Source organism: Salmo salar, chromosome 22 (genome assembly GCF_965601325.2).
Source record: "Salmo salar chromosome 22, fSalSal1, whole genome shotgun sequence".
Lineage (NCBI taxonomy): Eukaryota > Metazoa > Chordata > Actinopteri > Salmoniformes > Salmonidae > Salmo > Salmo salar.
The window spans coordinates 65,238,345-65,257,500 of NC_138312.1; the positions used below are offsets into that span (position 1 = coordinate 65,238,345).

The window sequence follows — 19,156 nt, forward strand, 5'->3', positions numbered from 1 at the left end:
ATATTAAATAAATATGATTGGCTGAAGAAATGACCAAGTCTCTCTCAGTACTGAATTTCCATGACAAACCTTACAGATATTGTATGTATGGGGACAGAGGAAGGGTTAGTCATTCAGAAATCACGTCAACCCCTATTATTTCACATGCAACTTATTATTTGTTAAACCACATTTTACTCCTGAACTAATTTAGGCTTGCATAAACAAAGGGGCTGAGTACTTATGCAACAACAGTAATTTAGTTATTAATTGTTTATCTAAAAAAATATATATAATTCTTCCACTTTGACATTAGAGTATTATGTGTAGATTGTTGACAAACAAAATTACAATTAGATCTATTTTAATCCCACTTTGTAACAATAAAATGTGAAGAAATCCAAGAGTCTGAATAGTTTTGCAAGGCGCTGTATGTATGAATGAAGTTTTGATGTAGTCACCAACCATAGTAGATTTTCAGTAGCTGTCCCTGCCTAACCTTAACTCTTCCTCCAGGCTCCAGAGGTGATCCGCATGCAGGACAACAACCCCTATAGTTTCCAGTCTGACGTCTACTCATACGGTGTGGTTCTGTATGAACTGATGACTGGAGAACTGCCTTACAGCATGATCGCTACTCGAGACCAGGTAACGATGTAGAGACACACAATGGACACGTCAATGTAAACTTCCGACTTCAACGTACATACAATACCCCATCATGACAAAGGGAAAACAGGTTTTTAGAAATTCTAGCAAATGTATAAAAATAAAGTATTCAGACCCTTTGCTATGAGACTCGAAATTGAGCTCAGGTGCATCCTGTTTTCATTGATTATCCGTGAGATGTTTCTACAACTTGATTGGACTCCAGCTGTGGTAAATCCAATTGATTTGGAAAGGCACACACCTGTCTATATAAGATCCCACTGTTTACAGTGCATGTCAGAGCAAAAACCAAGCCATGAGATTGAAGGAATTGTCTGTAGAGCTCCCAGACAGGATTGTGTCGAAGGGGAAGGGTACCAAAAAACTGTCTGCAGCATTGAAGGTCCCCAAGAACACAGTGGCCTCCATCATTCTTAAATGGAAGAAGTTTGGAACCACCAAGACTCTTCCTAGAGCTGGCCGCCCGGCCAAACTGAGCAATCGGGGGGAGAAGGGCCTTGGATAGGGAGGTGACCAAGAACCCTATGGTCATTCTGACAGAGCTTCAGAGTACCTCTGTGGAGATGGGAGAACCTTCCATAAGGACAACCATCTCTGCAGCACTCCACCAATCAGGCCTTTATGGTAAAGTGGCCAGACGGAAGCCACTCCTCAGTAAAAGGCAAATGACATCCTGCTTGGAGTTTGCCAAAAGGCACCTAAAGGATGCAGACCATGAGAAACAAGATTCTCTGGTCTAATGAAACTGCCTGAACGCCAAGCGTCTCGTCTGAAGGAATCCTGGCACCATCTCTACGGTGAAGCATGGTGGTGGCAGCATCATGCTGTGGGGATGTTTTTCAGCGGCAGGGACTGGGAGACAAGTCAGGATCGAGGGAAAGATGAACGGAGCAAAGTACAGAGCCATGATGAGGACCTCAGACTGGGGGCGAAGGTTCACCTTCCAACAGGAGAAGGACCCTAAGCACACAGCCAAGACAACGCAGGAGTGGCTTCGGGACAAGTCTCAATGTCCTTGAGTGGCCCAGCCAGAGCCTGGACTTGAACCCGATCGAACATCTCTGGAGAGACCTGGAAATAGCTGCGCAGCGACGCTCCCCATCCAACCTGACAGCGCTTGAGAGGATCTGCAGAGAAGAATGGGATAAACTCCCCAAATACAGGTGTGCCAAGCTTGTAGCGTCATACCCAAGAAGACTCTAGGCTGTAATCGCTGCCAAAGGTGCTTCAACAAAGTACTGAGAAAAGGGTCTGAATACTTATGTGAATGTGGCTGGCACGGGGCCTCATGTGCCTGGGGCTGGGTGGTAGCCTCTGGGGCTGGGTGGTGGGTGGTAGCCTCTGGGGCTGGGTGGTAGCCTCTGGGGCTGGGTGGTAGCCTCGGGCTGGGTGGTAGCCTCTAGTCAGACTCAACTACCCCTAAAGCTCCACAGTCCTCTCTGTCTACAACTATACACTGACTGACTGGCCCCTATGGACTGACTGACTGGCCCCTATGGACTGACTGACTGGCCCCTATGGACTGACTGACTGGCCCCTATGGACTGACTGACTGGCCCCTATGGACTGGCTGACTGACTGGCCCCTATGGACTGGCTGACTGACTGGCCCCTATGGACTGGCTGACTGACTGGCCCCTATGGACTGGCCGACTGACTGGCCCCTATGGACTGGCCGGCTGACTGGCCCCTATGGACTGGCCGGCTGACTGGCCCCTATGGACTGGCCGGCTGACTGGCCCCTATGGACTGGCCGGCTGGCTGACTGGCCCCTATGGACTGGCCGGCTGGCTGACTGGCCCCTATGGACTGGCCGGCTGGCTGACTGGCCCCTATGGACTGGCCGGCTGGCTGACTGGCCCCTATGGACTGGCCGGCTGGCCGACTGGCCCCTATGGACTGGCCGGCTGGCCGACTGGCCCCTATGGACTGGCCGACTGGCCCCTATGGACTGGCCGGCTGGCCGACTGGCCCCTATGGACTGGCCGGCTGGCCGACTGGCCCCTATGGACTGGCCGACTGGCTGGCCCTTATAGGCTCACTGGGCTCTTTGGACTGGCTGGCTGACTGGCTGGCTGGCCACTATGGATTGACTATCTGCCTGGCCCCTATGGACTGGCTGGCCCCTGTGTACTGACTAACTGGTTGACTGACTGGCCCCTATGAAGTGACAAGCTGACTGACTGGCCTGGAAGACTGACTGACCCCTATGGACTGGCTGATTGGCTCCTGTGGACTGGCTGACTGGCCCCTATGGACTGCGGCTGACTGGCCCCTATGGCGTGACAAGCTGACTGACTGAGTGGCCCCTATGGACTGACTGGCTGACGACTGGCCCCTATGGACTGACTGGCCCCTATGGACTGGCTCGCTTACTGACCACCCCATTTTGACAGTCTGACTGGCCCCTATGGTCTGGCTGACTGGCCCCTATGGTCTGGCTGACTGGCCCATATGGTCTGGCTGACTGCAATCTGTAGTCTTCCCTCCTAATCCCTGACATCTAACCCTCTTCTCCCTCTACAGATCATCTTCATGGTGGGTCGTGGCTCCCTGTTTCCAGAGCTGAGTAAGCTGTATAAAAACTGTCCTAAAGCCATGAAGAGGCTGGTGGCCGACTGCATCAAGAAGTCCAAAGACGACAGGCCACTCTTCCCTCAGGTACATAACTACCACTATGCCTAACAATAACCCTGATAATAACCCGGTGTCTATTAGAACTACCCCTGATAATAACCCTGTCTATTAGAACTACCCCTGATAATAACCCTGTATTAGAACTACCCCTGATAATAACCCTGATAATAACCCGGTGTCTATTAGAACTACCCCTGATAATAACCCTGTCTATTAGAACTACCCCTGATAATAACCCTGTATTAGAACTACCCCTGATAATAACCCTGATAATAACCCGGTGTCTATTAGAACTACCCCTGATAATAACCCTGTCTATTAGAACTACCCCTGATAATAACCCTGTATTAGAACTACCCCTGATAATAACCCGGTGTCTATTAGAACTACCCCTGATAATAACCCGGTGTCTATTAGAACTAACCCTGATAATAACCCGGTGTCTATTAGAACTACCCCTGATAATAACCCTGATAATAACCCTGTGTATATTAGAACTACCCCTGATAATAACCCTGTGTATATTAGAACTACCCCTGATAATAACCCTGTGTATATTAGAACTAACCCTGATAATAACCCGGTGTCTATTAGAACTACCCCTGATAATAACCCTGATAATAACCCTGTGTATATTAGAACTAACCCTGATAATAACCCGGTGTCTATTAGAACTACCCCTGATAATAACCCTGATAATAACCCTGTGTATATTAGAACTAACCCTGATAATAACCCTGATAATAACCCTGTGTATATTAGAACTACCCCTGATAATAACCCTGATAATAACCCTGTGTATATTAGAACTACCCCTGATAATAACCCGGTGTCTATTAGAACCACCCCTGATAATAACCCTGTCTATTAGAACTACCCCTGATAATAACCCTGTGTATATTAGAACCACCCCTGATAATAACCCTGTGTCTATTAGAACCACCCCTGATAATAACCCTGTGTATATTAGAACTAACCCTGATAATAACCCTGTGTATATTAGAACTAACCCTGATAATAACCCTGATAATAACCCTGTGTATATTAGAACCACCCCTGATAATAACCCTGTGTATATTAGAACTACCCCTGATAATAACCCTGTGTATATTAGAACTACCCCTAATAATAACCCTGTGTATATTAGAACTACCCCTGATAATAACCCGGTGTCTATTAGAACCACCCCTGATAATAACCCTGATAACAACCCTGTGTATATTAGAACTACCCCTGATAATAACCCTGATAACAACCCTGTGTATATTAGAACTACCCCTGATAATAACCCTGTGTATATTAGAACCACCCCTGATAATAACCCTGTGTCTATTAGAACTACCCCTGATAATAACCCTGATAATAACCCGGTGTCTATTAGAACCACCCCTGATAATAACCCTGTGTATATTAGAACCACCCCTGATAATAACCCTGATAATAACCCTGTGTATATTAGAACTACCCCTGATAATAACCCTGATAATAACCCTGTGTATATTAGAACTACCCCTAATAATAACCCTGTGTATATTAGAACCACCCCTGATAATAACCCTGTGTCTATTAGAACTACCCCTGATAATAACCCTGTGTATATTAGAACTACCCCTGATAATAACCCTGTGTATATTACAACTACCCCGGATAATAACCCTGTGTCTATTACAACTACCCCGGATAATAACCCTGTGTCTATTAGAACCACCCCGGACGAGGGCCGACGCCAGAATGAATCCGTTGGACTGGCATTTATTATTTTCCATGGGGGGGCACGTTTATATGTATAACAATAAACAAATCAATAATTAATGTAATTAATGTAATTAGTAATTCAGTACCTTGTATTCAGGAAGTGCCTTTGTTACTACTTTGAAACAGAAAGCATTGGTGTTGATTTCCTTTTTAAATACCCCATCCAACCACCAAGACGCACAGTCAGCAAGATTTTATTTCACCTTTATTTAACCTTTATTTAACCTTTATTTAACCATGCAAGATGCAAGGTCAAAGGAAGAAAACATTACGAGAGGCAAGTGTGCTTGATAAGTGAAAATCAGCACAAAATCAATAAAGGCATGAGGAATATGTGTTGCTATGACAGCAGTTATCAGTTGGTCCATGTCCCAGTCTGAACAACGACAGCTGTGGAGCGCGTTGCTGATTTTCGTTCTTGCTGGAGATGTAGGATCTTGCTCCCTCAGTGACGACAGTAGCATTTTCACCGGCTTGTTCTGTTCCACACAGTGCTGTCTGTTTCATTTCATTTGGTGGTGGCGTGGGCAGGCTGAGGTCAGAGGAATACTCATCAGAGATGTCGTCATGATTACATTCTTCGCCACCATCGGAGTCGTTTTCATTCACATTTTGAATCAACGCTAACGAATGCATCGATTTATCTTGGTTAAGGTGAATGCACCAATTTGTAAGTCGCTCTGGATAAGAGCGTCTGCTAAATGACTTAAATGTAAATGTCATCTTGCCATTGTAAATTATGCACGCTCTTACTGTGTCCTGCAAGTAGGCCAGACTAGACTGATAGAGTACATAACATTCAGCCATAATTAGAATAGATCCATACAAATGGCCCGCCCTGTTTTTCATTCACATTTGGTGATTAGATAATTATGCATAGTTGGCTTCTCCTCGCTCATCCATTCTCCCCCATCGCTTCTCCTCGCTCATCCATTCTCCCCCATCGCTTCTCCTCGCTCATCCATTCTCCCCCATCGCTTCTCCTCGCTCATCCATTCTCCCCCATCGCTTCTCCTCGCTCATCCATTCTCCCCCATCGCTTCTCCTCGCTCATCCATTCTCCCCCATCGCTTCTCCTCGCTCATCCATTCTCCCCCATCGCTTCTCCTCGCTCATCCATTCTCCCCCATCGCTTCTCCTCGCTCATCCATTCTCCCCCATCGCTTCTCCTCGCTCATCCATTCTCCCCCATCGCTTCTCCTCGCTCATCCATTCTCCCCCATCGCTTCTCCTCGCTCATCCATTCTCCCCCATCGCTTCTCCTCGCTCATCCATTCTCCCCCATCGCTTCTCCTCGCTCATCCATTCTCCCCCATCGCTTCTCCTCGCTCATCCATTCTCCCCCATCGCTTCTCCTCGCTCATACTTTAGCCAACTTCATTCATCCCTTATTATAAGCTGTTGTTATATGTGTGAAATTAGTTTCGGTTCACTTTCGAAGCGATTTCCAACTGTGTACGGCATCTTCAACTATCTGTAGGAGGGGAGCAGGCCCTACTGTAAAAAGGAGGGGCAACAGGGAAAATCATACACTTAGGTTGGAGTCATTAACTTGTTTTTCAACCACTCCACACATTTCTTGTTAACAAACTATAGTCATTTTTCCAACAATTGTTTACTGACAGATTATTTCACTTATAATTCACTGTATTGCAATTCCAGTGGGTCAGAAGTTTACATACACTAAGTTGACTGTGCCTTTAAACAGCTTGGAAAATTCCAGAAATGAAATCATGGCTTTAGAAGCTTCTGATAGGCTAATTGACATTTCAGTCAATTGGAGGTGTACCTGTGGATGTATTTCAAGGCCGACCTTCAAACTCAATGCCTCTTTGCTTGACATCATGGGAAAATCAAAAGAAATCAGCCAAGACCTCAGAAAAACAATCGTAGACCTCCAAGTCTGGTTCATCCTTGGGAGAAATTTCCAAACGCCTAAAGGTGCCACATTCATCTGAACAAACAATAGTACGCAAGTATAAACACCATGGGACCACGCAGCCGTCACACCGCTCAGGAAGGAGACGCTTTCTGTCTCCTAGAGATGAACGTACTTTGGTGTGAAAAGTGCCAATCAATCCCAGAACGACAGCAAAGGACCTTGTGAAGATGCTGGAGGAAACAGGTACAAAAGTATCTATATCCACAGTAAAACGAGTCCTATAATCGACATAACCTGAAAGGCCACTAAGCAAGGAAGAAGCCACTGCTCCAAAACCGCCATAAAAAAAGCCAGATTACGGTTTGCAACTGCACTGGGGACAAAGATTGTACTTTTTAGAGAAATGTCCTCTGGCCTGATGAAACAAAAATAGAACAGTTTGGCAATAATGACCATCGTTATGTTTGGAGGAAAAAGGGGGATGCTTGCAAGCCGAAGAACACCATCCCAACCGTGAAGCACGGGGGTGGCTGCATGTTGTGGGGCTGCTTTGCTGCAGGAGGGACTGGTGCACTTCACAAAATAGATGGCATCATGAGGTAGGGAAATTATGTGGATATATATATATATATATATATATATACATATATATATATATATATATATATATATATATATATATATATATATATATATATATATATATATATATATATATATATATATATATATATATATATATATATATATATATATATATATATATATATATATATATATATATATATATATATATATATATAGAAGCAACATCTCAAGACATCAGTCAGGAAATTAGATTGTCCATTTGCAACCAATGACCCCAAGCATACTTCCAAAGTTGTGGCAAAATGGCTTAAGGACAACAAAGTAAAGGTATTGGAGTGGCCATCACAAAGCCCTGACCTCAATCCAATAGAAAATGTATGGGTAGAACTGAAAAAGCGTGTGCAAGCAAGGAGGCCTACAAACCTGACTCAGTTACACCAGCTCTGTCAGGAGGAATGGGCCAAAATTCACCCAACTTATTGTGGGAAGCTTGTGGAAGGCTACCTGCAACATTTGACCCAAGTTAAACAGTATAAAGGCAATGTTACCAAATACTAATTGAGTGCATGTAAACTTCTGACCCACTGGGAATGTGATGAAATAAATAAAAGCTGAAATAAATAATTCTCTACTATTATTCTGACATTTCACATTCTTAAAATAAAGTGGTGATCCTAACTGACCTAAAACAGGGAATTCTTACTAGGATTAAATGTCAGAAATTGTGAAACTGAGTTTAAATGTATTTGGCTAAGGTGAATGTAAACTTCTGACTTCAACTGTATGACATGCCCTCCTCAAACTGTCTATGGCACCAGTTCTGTTCGCGATATTAAGATTCTAACAAGGACGGCGTGGGACATTACTTTGAAAACGGCACAGTAGGGCCTCCCGAGTGGCGCGGCATCGCCTCCCGAGTGGCGCGGCATCGCAGTGCTTGAGGCGTCACTACAGCCCTGGGTTAGATCCCAGGCTGTGTCACAGCTGGCTGTGACCGGGAGACCCATGAGACGGCGCACATTTGGCCCAGCGTCGTCCGGGTTAGGGGAGGGTTTGGCCGGCCGGGATTTCCTTGACCCATCGTGCTCTAGCGACTCCTTGTGGCGGCCCGGGCATCTGCAGGCTGACTTCGGTCGCCAGTTGGACGACATTTCCTCTGACACATTGGTGCAGCTGGCTTCCAGGTTAAGCGAGCAGTGTGTCAAGAAGCAGTGCTCTCGACCTTCGCCTCTCCCGAGTCCATAGGGGAGTTGCAGCGATGGGACCAGACTGTAACTACCAATTTGGATATCACAAAAATGTAGGAAATGTAATAAAAAATGTCAGTAATTTTAATTCATGAGCAGTCCAAATAGCGGTTTTATAGTAACATGTATTTTAACTAAAAATGAATTAGCCTACCTTTTTGAATGTGACATGAACACAACCAGTCATGATGTTTTCATCTGATTTGTAAAATAAATACATTCAAAAACTTAGTAGCATCCGATCGACTGAAACAGAATGTAGCCCAGGTATCTGATGCGGTCTGGCAAAGCTAAGTCATGCAATACTCTTAGTTCAGGCAGCATCAGATACCTGGGCTACACAGACTGCTAAGCTTGCTTTATCTGACAATGATGGGTCTTTCTGTCGGCGCGTGTCTCAGTCAAATAAATTATCCATATTTAAATATTTTATTTGGACGGGCCAGATGGTACGTTAGGGCGGGCCAGGCCCCCCCATAACACCGGCCTTGCACTGACCCTGACAGTTAAGAGACATCAGTCGGTTGCTGTGCTACTCACACGGGAAATGTTGTTGTAGTCAGTCAGTGACCAGATAATGTTGAATGAATGAATGTTGTTGTAGTCAGTGACCAGATAATGTTGAATGAATGTTGTTGTAGTCAGTGACCAGATACTGTTGAATGAATGAATGTTGTTGTAGTCAGGGACCAGATAATGTTGAATGAATGAATGTTGTCGTAGTCAGTCAGTGACCAGATAATGTTGAATGAATGTTGTTGTAGTCAGTCAGTGACCAGATAATGTTGAATGAATGAATGTTGTTATAGTCAGGGACCAGATAATGTTGAATGAATGAATGTTGTCGTAGTCAGTCAGTGACCAGATAATGTTGAATGAATGTTGTTGTAGTCAGTCAGTGACCAGATAATGTTGAATGAATGTTGTAGTCAGTCAGTGACCAGATAATGTTGAATGAATGTTGTAGTCAGTCAGTGACCAGATAATGTTGAATGAATGTTGTCAGTCAGTCAGTGACCAGATAATGTTGAATGAATGTTGTCAGTGACCAGATAATGTTGAATGAATGTTGACAATAATGGCTCTTATTTCCTGTCTAGATCCTGTCGTCCATTGAGTTGCTGCAGCATGCTCTACCTAGAATCAACCGCAGCACCTCCGAGCCGTCGCTCCACAGAGCAACACACACTGAGGACGTTAACATCTGCCCTTTGACCTACACACGCCAACCTACTGCTGTCTTCTAGACCCACACCAACCTGCCTTTGGCTTCATCACAAATGGCACTGTATGCGCTAATGTTTTCACCAGTCTCAGTGCTGCCTTGTAGGGCTCTGGACAATAGAAGTGCACAAGGTGCCATTTTAGACTGTCTGCAAGGTCGTCTCCCACCATGCTGCCTGTGTCCTAGTCTGGACCCAGCCTGCCTCCTGTACTGGAGGGGTCTCAGTCCAGACTGAACATGCTACCAGGCATGCTTAGGGAGCAGAGTAGCTCTACTTTTCCTGAGATCATTTATACTAATTTATTGAACAGGAAAAGTGTCCCCAATCAGTTCCATGTAAAAGCACATTCTGAGTGTTCTACAACAATCTACTCACAAGATCAGCATCGTTGAATCAAAGTGTAAAGAAATTTTTTTTATTTTTTATTATTGCAATTGATGCTATTTCTCTCACTGACGTGAGGGTGTTTCTGAACATTGTCAGCGTCAATCTCAACATGGCTGTCTGCTGTTTGAGTGGACATGCAGAGTTGTAACTGTTTCCTGGCTACACACATCCGTCGGACTGTCCTACAGGGTATATAGACGAAGAGCTGCTATCGTGTCAGGCAAAGGCTCTTCAATTGTGAAAGGACTATGAAGTTGTTTTTAAAATTAAAGGATTTTCATATGATTTGGTTATCTATTAGTTTGCCTTCTAGGATAAATATTGTACTTGGAACAAGCATTATAAACCTGAAAGATTATTTTATTAAAATACAATGAATAAACAAAGCCAAATATCTATAGACTGAATGAACTGAAACAGAACACACACCATGGTTGTGAAGGACTATGTCAGGCCTTATCCAAGTTAAACCATTCATTAACCCATAGGTTTTAACACTACAGCGCTGTCAAACATTTGATTTATTCAATGAATGGACTCCTATTGGATAAATACATTAGAAGCCAACATAGTAATGAATGATTTACCATAGAATATACATTAAACACTGTAGCATAATATCTAGACACCAGACAGACTCCCTGCTAATAGGTTAGTCACCCCCAGGCAGCTTCACTCAACAATGTCTGCTTTATTCTCTTACTATAGATGTGGGATAAGGTCAACATTACCATTATTTTATAGCGATTAAGTTGCTAGACCTCAATGTGAGAATCCATCAACACTAAACAGTTCCTCTAGGAGGAAGTAGCTACCTGGACAACAAATGTAACTGTCTAAATTAACACGCCATAATTTCATGAAATTGAGTCAAACAGACTTGTGTGCATTAATTAGCTGTTTCTCCTGTAACACCACTATCATGTCGCCTGGCTGAAAGGCTGATCTATATGACCTCATCTAAAGCATTACAGATTTACTACTTTCCACACAAATGTACCATGATTAAAAAATATAATTTAAAAAAGCCTCAAACCATCAACATGAAAGGCTTACTAGTGAGTACATGTTATTCTCCAGTGTTGTATGTTTGCCGTTGGTCAGAGTGCTGGACTGGGCCCCAGGTTGAGGGCTCAGGGCTGGGCAGACACCCCGCTGCTCTCCTCCCTTCCTGGACCAGACATCTGCATGAAGAGTTCTCTCAGTTCGCTGACTTCGTCTTCCTGCGGCTGGGCAACGCCGCGCTGCTCGCGCTCCTCGATGAAATCCCACAGACGGACAGAGTTCAGGAACTACAACCCAACAACACACAGCATATCTGTTACCATGATGCTAGTTAAGTATTATATTGTAGCAGGTATTGGCAGTAGCACCATGTCTTATCGTACCCTCACGTTCCCCTCAGAGCCCAGCTGCTTGCGAGGTTTATCCGGCTCGGCTCGCGTTCCGTCGGGGTAAGCGTGCATGTAGAAACACTTCCCTCCAAACGGACAGGTTCCCCGGCCCTGGTCAAAGTATTTACACGGCTTCTTACTGCAAGAGAAAACAGGACAGGTGTTGGAACTAGGACACTTGGTTAGGGACCTGGGGCCTCATTTATAAAACATTCATGCCCCAGTTTTCACGCGAAGGTTGGCATTTATAAAAACTGAACTTGACATGAATCCGCTTATCCTCCCGCAAACTTTAGACCATGCGTACAGTTTCTTGTGGTTGAAATATTGCATTGCAAGAAGGCAAAAGTAGTAGCCTAGTAGTAGCAGCCTGGAGATGCCTAGTAGTAGTAGCAGCAGCCTAGAGAAGCCAGTAGTAGTAGTAGTAGCCTGCAGTAGCAGCCTAGAGGCTTGTAGTAGTAGTAGTAGCCTAGAGATGCCTGTAGTAGTAGTAGCAGCTTGGAGATGCCTAGTAGTAGCCTAGCTGGCTGGTGTGTTTACAGACATATTCAATCGCTCCCTATCCCAGTCTGCTGTCCCCACATGCTTCAAGATGGCCACCATTATTCCTGTACCAAAGATAGCCATTTAGTTCAGGTATCACCCTGTAGCACTCACTTCTGTCATCATGAATTGCTTTGAGAGACTATTCAAGGATAATATCACCTCCACCCGAGCCCCACTTCAGTTTGCATACCGCCCCAACAGGTCCACAGACGATGCAATCACACTGCCCCTATCCCATCTGGACAAGAGGAATGCTGTTCATTGACCACAGCTCAACATTCAACACCTATAGTACCCTCCAAGCTCATCATAAAGCTGGAGGCCCTGGGTCTCAACCCCGCCCTGTGCAATTGGGTCCTGGACTTTGATGGGCTGCCCCAAGGTGAAGTTATGAAACATCACCACTTCGCTGATCCTCAGCCCCATCCTGTACTCCCTGTTCACCCATGACTGCGTGGCCATGCACGTGTCCAACTCAATCAGCAAGTTTGCAGACGACACTACAGTGGTAGGCTTGATTACCAACAATGACGAGACGAGGGCACTCGGAGTGTGACGTCAGGAAAACAACCTCAACAAAACAAAGTAGATGATCGTGAACTTCAGGAAACAGCACCTCCCCTAGTCACATCGACGGGACAGTAGTGGAGAAGATGGAAAGTGTTAAGTTCCTCGGCGTACACATCACGGATAAACTGAAATGGTCCACCCACACAGACAGCGTGGTGAAGAAATTTGTCTTGTCACCTAAAACTCTCAAACTTTTGCAGATGCACATTTGAGAGCATCCTGCCAGGCTGCATCACCGCCTGGTACGGCAACTGCACAGCTCTCCAGAGGGTAGTGAGGTCTGCACAACGCATCACCGGGAGCAAACTACCTGCCCTCCAGGACACCTACACCACCTGATGTCACAGGAAGGCCAAAAAGATCATCAATGACATCAACCACCTGAGCCACTTCCTGTTCACCCCGCTACCATCCAGAAGGCGAGGTCAGTACAGGTGCATCAAAGCTGGGACGGAGACAGTGAGAAACAGCTTCTATCTCAAGGCCATCAGACTGTTAAACAGCCATCACTAACACAAAGGCAGTTTTTTTTTAAGCCTTTATTTAACTTGACAAGTCAGTTAAGAACAAATTCTTATTTACAATGACGGCCTAGGAACAGTGGGTTAATTGCCTTGTTCAGGGGGCAGAACGACAGATTTTTACCTTGTCAGCTCGGGGATTGGATCTAGCAACCTTTTGGTTACTGGCCCAACGCTCTAACCACTAAAATGGAAGTTTTCGGATTTTCGAGGAATTTGTAATTCGCGCCACGCCCATCATTGGATATTGGAGCGGTGTTCCGCTAGCGGAACATCTAGATGTAAGAGGTTAACAAGGGTGCACAACAACAAAACATTTATCACGGCAACTGGTTTGATACATTCATCTCTGAAGGTAAATAATGTACTTGCATTCAGTAATCTTGCTCTGATTTGTCATCCTGAGGGTACCAGAGATAAAATCCATTTTTATATTCAAATGTAGAAACTGGCTTCTACAGTTTGAACCCCTGCCACGCTGATCCTCAACACGGGGGCCCCAAGGGTGTGTGCTCAGTCCCCTCCTGTACTTCCAGTTCACTCATGACTGCATGGCCAGGCACGACTCCAACATCATCAAGTTTGCAGTTGTAGGCCTGATCACCAACAACGATGAGACAGCCTATAGGGAGGAGGTCAGAGATCTGGCAGTGTGGTGCCAGGACAACAACCTCTCCCTCAACATGATCAAGACAAAGGAGATGATTGTGTAATACAGGAAAAAGAGGACTGAGCACGCCCCCATTCTCATCGACGGGGCTGCAGTGGAGCAGGTTGAGAGCTTCATGGTCCAAACACACTAAGACAGTCGTGAAGAGGGCACGACAAAGCCTATTCCCCCTCAGGAGACTGAAAAGATTTGGCATGGGTCCTCAAAGGTTCTACAGTTGCACCATCGAGAGCATCCTGACGGGTTGCATCACTGCCTGGTATGGCAACTGCTCGCAAGGCACTACAGAGGGTAATGTGTAGTACATCACTGGGGCCAAGCTTCCTGCCATCCAGGACCTCTATACCAGGCAGTGTCATAAGAAGGCCCTAAAAATTGTCAGACTCCAGCCACCCCAGTCATAGAATGTTCTCTCTGCTACAGCACGGCAAGCGGTACCGGAGCGCCAAGTCGAGGTCCAAAAGGCTTCTTAACAGCTTCTACCCCCAAGCCATAAGACTCATAATCAAAGGGCTACCCAGACCCCTCTTTTACGCTGCTGCTACTCTGTTTATTATCTATACATAGTCACTTTAACTCTACCTACATGTACATATTACCTTACCCCGCACATTGACTCTGTATCGGTACCCCCTGTATATAGCCTCCACATTGACTCTGTACCGGTACCCCCTGTATATAGCCTCCACATTGACTCTGTACCGGTACCCCCTGTATATAGCCTCCACATTGACTCTGTACCAGTACCCCCTGTATATAGCCTCCACATTGACTCTGTACCGATACCCCCTGTATATAGCCTCCACATTGACTCTGTACCGGTACCCCCTGTATATAGCCTCCACATTGACTCTGTACCGGTACCCCCTGTATATAGCCTCCACATTGACTCTGTACCGGTACCCCCTGTATATAGCCTCCACATTGACTCTGTACCGGTGCCCCCTGTATATAGTCTCCACATTGACTCTGTACCGGTACCCCCTGTATATAGCCTCCACATTGACTCTGTACCGGTACCCCCTGTATATAGCCTCCACATTGACTCTGTACCGGTACCCCCTGCATATAGCCTCCACATTGACTCTGTACCGGTACCCCCTGCATATAGCCTCCACATTGACTCTGTACCGGTACCCCCTGTATATAGCCTCCACATTGACTCTGTACCGGTACCCCCTGTATATAGCCTCCACATTGACTCTGTACCGGTACCCCCTGCATATAGCCTCGCTATTGTTATTTTACTGCTGCTGTTTCATTGTTTAAAGCATTGTTGGTTAAGGCCTTGTAAGTAAAGTCTGCGCATGTGACATAAAATTTAACATCCTCATCAAATTTTATTCAGGCTCCTTCAAACCCATCGCTTTCTAATACATATAATTACATTAATATATAATTCCAAAAATTGATGTAGCAACTACAGATTGACTTAAAGGGGCAATCAAAAGTGTGCGAGTTTGAGCATGTCCCTCCAATAGGCCTATGGATTTTATTTTTGAATTAGATTGAGCAATAAAACTCCCACTTTTATTCCATAGGCTGGGATCTGCACTATGCAGCTGTTGTAAGAGTGCATGTCCACTGGTTTCAAAAACAATGATTGAGAGGCAGCTTAAACTTCTTGAATTCAACCATTTGTGACGACCCTCCCACTCTGTCTGCCGAATTCGCTTTGCTCTTGTTTTCCTTATTAGGATGTCGGTGGGTGGAGCCGGGAGGGTCGTCAGTGAAATGGGGGACACCTGGGCTGGGTGTGTCCCAGGATAAATACACCTCTTCCCCATTCATTGAAGAGACTCTCTCCATGCAGACACACAGCTTTTGGTGGCTATTTGGTTTGTTTGTGTTGGCACCTTTCAACACCCCTCATAATCACATGTATACACGCGACCACTGACTAAACACACACCATTGTTAACTGTATTTACTTCAGTTAATAAATATATTTTGTTATTCGTTGTCTCCCTTTTTGTTGCGGGCTTCGAGCTGGTTCGTGACACATTATTGGGTTGAAATACACATTTAGATTTGAACCCGCCATCCACAAATAGCTAAAGGACAGAGCAGCAGTGTGATTCACATATCACATCAGCCTACACCACTGCTGTCATCCTTACCGCCAGCCGTTTATTCAAGTTGTATAATCTTTGGAATGCCGACAGCTGTGGCACCATTGGAAGCTAAAGCTTGAACTGTAGCCCATAAAAGCCAATTCCTGTTCTTTTCCCGCAATTATTCAAACACATTCGGTGTATCGTCAGACTCGGGTCAGGTGGAACAAATTTGACATGTCAGAGAAAAGTGTCAAACATCCTTTCTGAATTTAAAAAGTATCTAAATCTGACTACAATATTTTTGCTGGTAACGTCACAGATTAGTTACATTTTTTGTTGTTGTAATCACTTACATGTCATCTGTTACTCCAACCCTGAGTAGTAGCTTGGTAGGAGCCAACAGTAGATTACAGTAGCAGCTTAGAGTGGTATCATGTATTGGTTGCCTGTAGTAACCTATATGAGCAGCCAAGTAGTAGCCTGTAGTTCTGAGGTTAGCTGGTATTCTGTTCTGAGGTTAGCTGGTATTCTGTTCGTTAAAAAGTTATCCTTTTTCTCCCCAATTTCCTGGTATCCAATTGGTAGTTAGTCTTGTCTCATTGCTGCAACGGACTCGAGGCGACAGTCGAGAGCCATGCGTCCTCCGAAACACGACCCAACCAAGCCTCGCTGCTTCTTGACATGATACCCGGAAGCCAGCCACACCAATGGGTCAGAGGAAACACCGTACACCTGGCACTGCGCCCGGCCCGCCAAAGGAGTCGCTAGAGCGCGATGGGACAAGGACATCCCTGCCAGCCAAACCCTCACGACACTGGGCCAATTGTGCGCCGCCCCAAGAGTCTCCCGGTCACAGCGGAGCCTGGACCTCTTATGCTGTTCTGACGTTAGCTGGTATTATGTTCTGAGAGACAAAGTTCAGCAGCCCTCACAGTGTGCTGTATAGTTCGTATACAGTGCATTCGGAAAGTATTCAGACCCCTTTCACATTTATGTTACAGCCTTTTTTTAAATCCCCTCAATCTACACACAATACCCCATAATGACAAAGCAAAAATGTGTTTTTGGGAAAAACTAATATATTTACCTAAGTATTCAGACACTCTACTCAGTACTTTGCTGAAGCATCTTTAGTAACCTTGAGTCTTCTTGGGTATGATGCTACAAACTTGGCTCACCTGCATTTCGGGAGTTTCTCCCATTCTTCTCTGCAGATCCTCTCAAACTGTCAGGTTGGATGGGGAGTGTCGCTGCACAGCTATTTTCAGGTCTCTCCAGAGACGTTTGATCAGCTCTGGCTGGGCCACTCAGAGACTTGTCCCGAAGCCACCCCTTCCTTGTTTTGGCTGTGTAGTTGTCCGATTGGAAGGTGAACCTTCACCCCAGTCTGTTTGACCGGGAAGCCAGCTCTAGGAAGAGTCTTGGTGGTTCCAAAATTCTTCCATTTAAGAATGACGGAAGCCACTGTGTTCTTGGGGACCTTCAATGCTGCAGAAATGTTTTGGTACCCTTCCCCAGATCTGTGCCTTGACACAATCCTCTCTCGGAGCTCAATTCCTTCGACCTCATGGCTTGGTTTTTGCTCTGACATGCACTGTCAACTGTGGGACCTTATATAGACAGGTGTGTGCCCAATTAATTTACCACAGGTGGTCTCCAAGTTGTTGGATGATAAATAGAAACCAATTGCACCCGAGCTTTTTTTATTGATAAAAAAAAAGTGCAGAAATGTCTAAAAACCAGTTTTCACTTTGTCATTATGAGGGGTGTGTATAGATTTACGAGGGAAATAAAATGTGGGGAAAAGGAAGGGGTCTGAATACACTGTATGCAGTGTGTAGTGTATGGTAAGTACATGTAGTAGAGTAAGTATACAGTGTGTATTGTATCAAATCAAACCTTATTTTTCACATGCACCGAATACAACAAGTGTAGACCTTACCGTGAAATGCTTAGTTACAAAGACCTTAACCAACAGTGTTGTTCAAGATGAGTTAAGGAAATACTTACCAAATATACTAAAGTAAAAATATTTACTTCGTACATGTAGGTAGGGGTGACTATGCATAGATAATAAACAGCATGCAGCAGCAGTGTACAAAACAAGTGGAGTTGGAGGGTGTAAATAGTCCGGTGGCCATTTGATTAATTGTTCAGCAGTCTTATGGCTTGGGGTTAGAAGCTGTTAACTAACCTCCAGACGAGCTTCAATGCCATACAACTCTCCTTCCGTGGCCTCCAACTGCTCTTAAATGCTAGTAAAACTAAATGCATGCTCTTCAACCGATCACTGCCCGCACCTGCCCGCCCGTCCAGCATCACTACTCTGGACGGTTCTGACTTAGAATGCGTGGACAACTACAAATACCTAGGTGTCTGGTTAGACTGTAAACTCTCCTTCCAGACTCACATTAAGCATCTTCCAATCCAAAATTAAATCTAGAATCGGCTTCCTATTTCGCAACAAAGCATCCTTCACTCATGCTGCCAAACACACCCTCGTAAAACTGACAATCCTCGACTTCTGCGATGTAATTTACAAAATAGCCTCCAACACTCTACTCAGCAAATTGGATGCAGTCTATCACAGTGCCATCCGTTTTGTCACCAAAGCCCCATATACTACCCACCATTGCGACCTGTATGCTCTCGTTGGCTGGCCCTCGCTTCATACTCGTCGCCAAGCCCACTGGCTCCAGGTCATCTACAAGTCTCTGCTAGGTAAAGCCCCGCCTTATCTCAGCTCACTGGTCACCATAGCAGCACCCACTCATAGCACACGCTCCAGCAGTTTTATCTCACTGGTCACTCCCAAAGCCAATTCCTCCTTTGGCCGCCTTTCCTTCCAGTTCTCTGCTGCCAATGACTGGAACGAACTGCAAAAAAATCACTGAAGCTGGAGACTCATATCTCCCTCACTAACTTTAAGCACCTCACAGATCACTGCACCTGTGCATAGCCCATCCAACAACCTCTACTGTATGTATTTATTTATCTTGCTCCTTTGCACCCCAGTATCTCTACTTGCA

The 19,156-nt window shown here is 45.2% G+C and overlaps 2 protein-coding genes across 3 annotated transcripts in view; one reads left to right on the forward strand and one right to left on the reverse strand.

Annotated features, from left to right (window-relative positions):
- The window catches only part of raf1b (Raf-1 proto-oncogene, serine/threonine kinase b), a 68,444-nt gene extending 57,694 nt beyond the window's left edge, over positions 1 to 10,750 (forward strand). Inside the window, exons 15-17 of one of the 2 annotated variants that reach the window (XM_045704992.2) lie at positions 496 to 627; positions 3,174 to 3,308; positions 9,857 to 10,654. In XM_045704992.2, coding sequence (XP_045560948.1) covers positions 496 to 627; positions 3,174 to 3,308; positions 9,857 to 10,003 — 414 coding nt within the window. In that variant the 3' untranslated portion in view covers positions 10,004 to 10,654. 2 annotated transcript variants of the gene reach the window in all.
- Positions 10,382 to 19,156, reverse strand: part of mkrn2 (makorin, ring finger protein, 2) — a 26,382-nt gene continuing 17,607 nt past the window's right edge. Inside the window, 2 exon segments of the mRNA NM_001173723.1 lie at positions 10,382 to 11,661; positions 11,758 to 11,902. Of these exon segments, the coding sequence (NP_001167194.1) occupies positions 11,503 to 11,661; positions 11,758 to 11,902 (304 nt within the window). The 3' untranslated portion in view covers positions 10,382 to 11,502.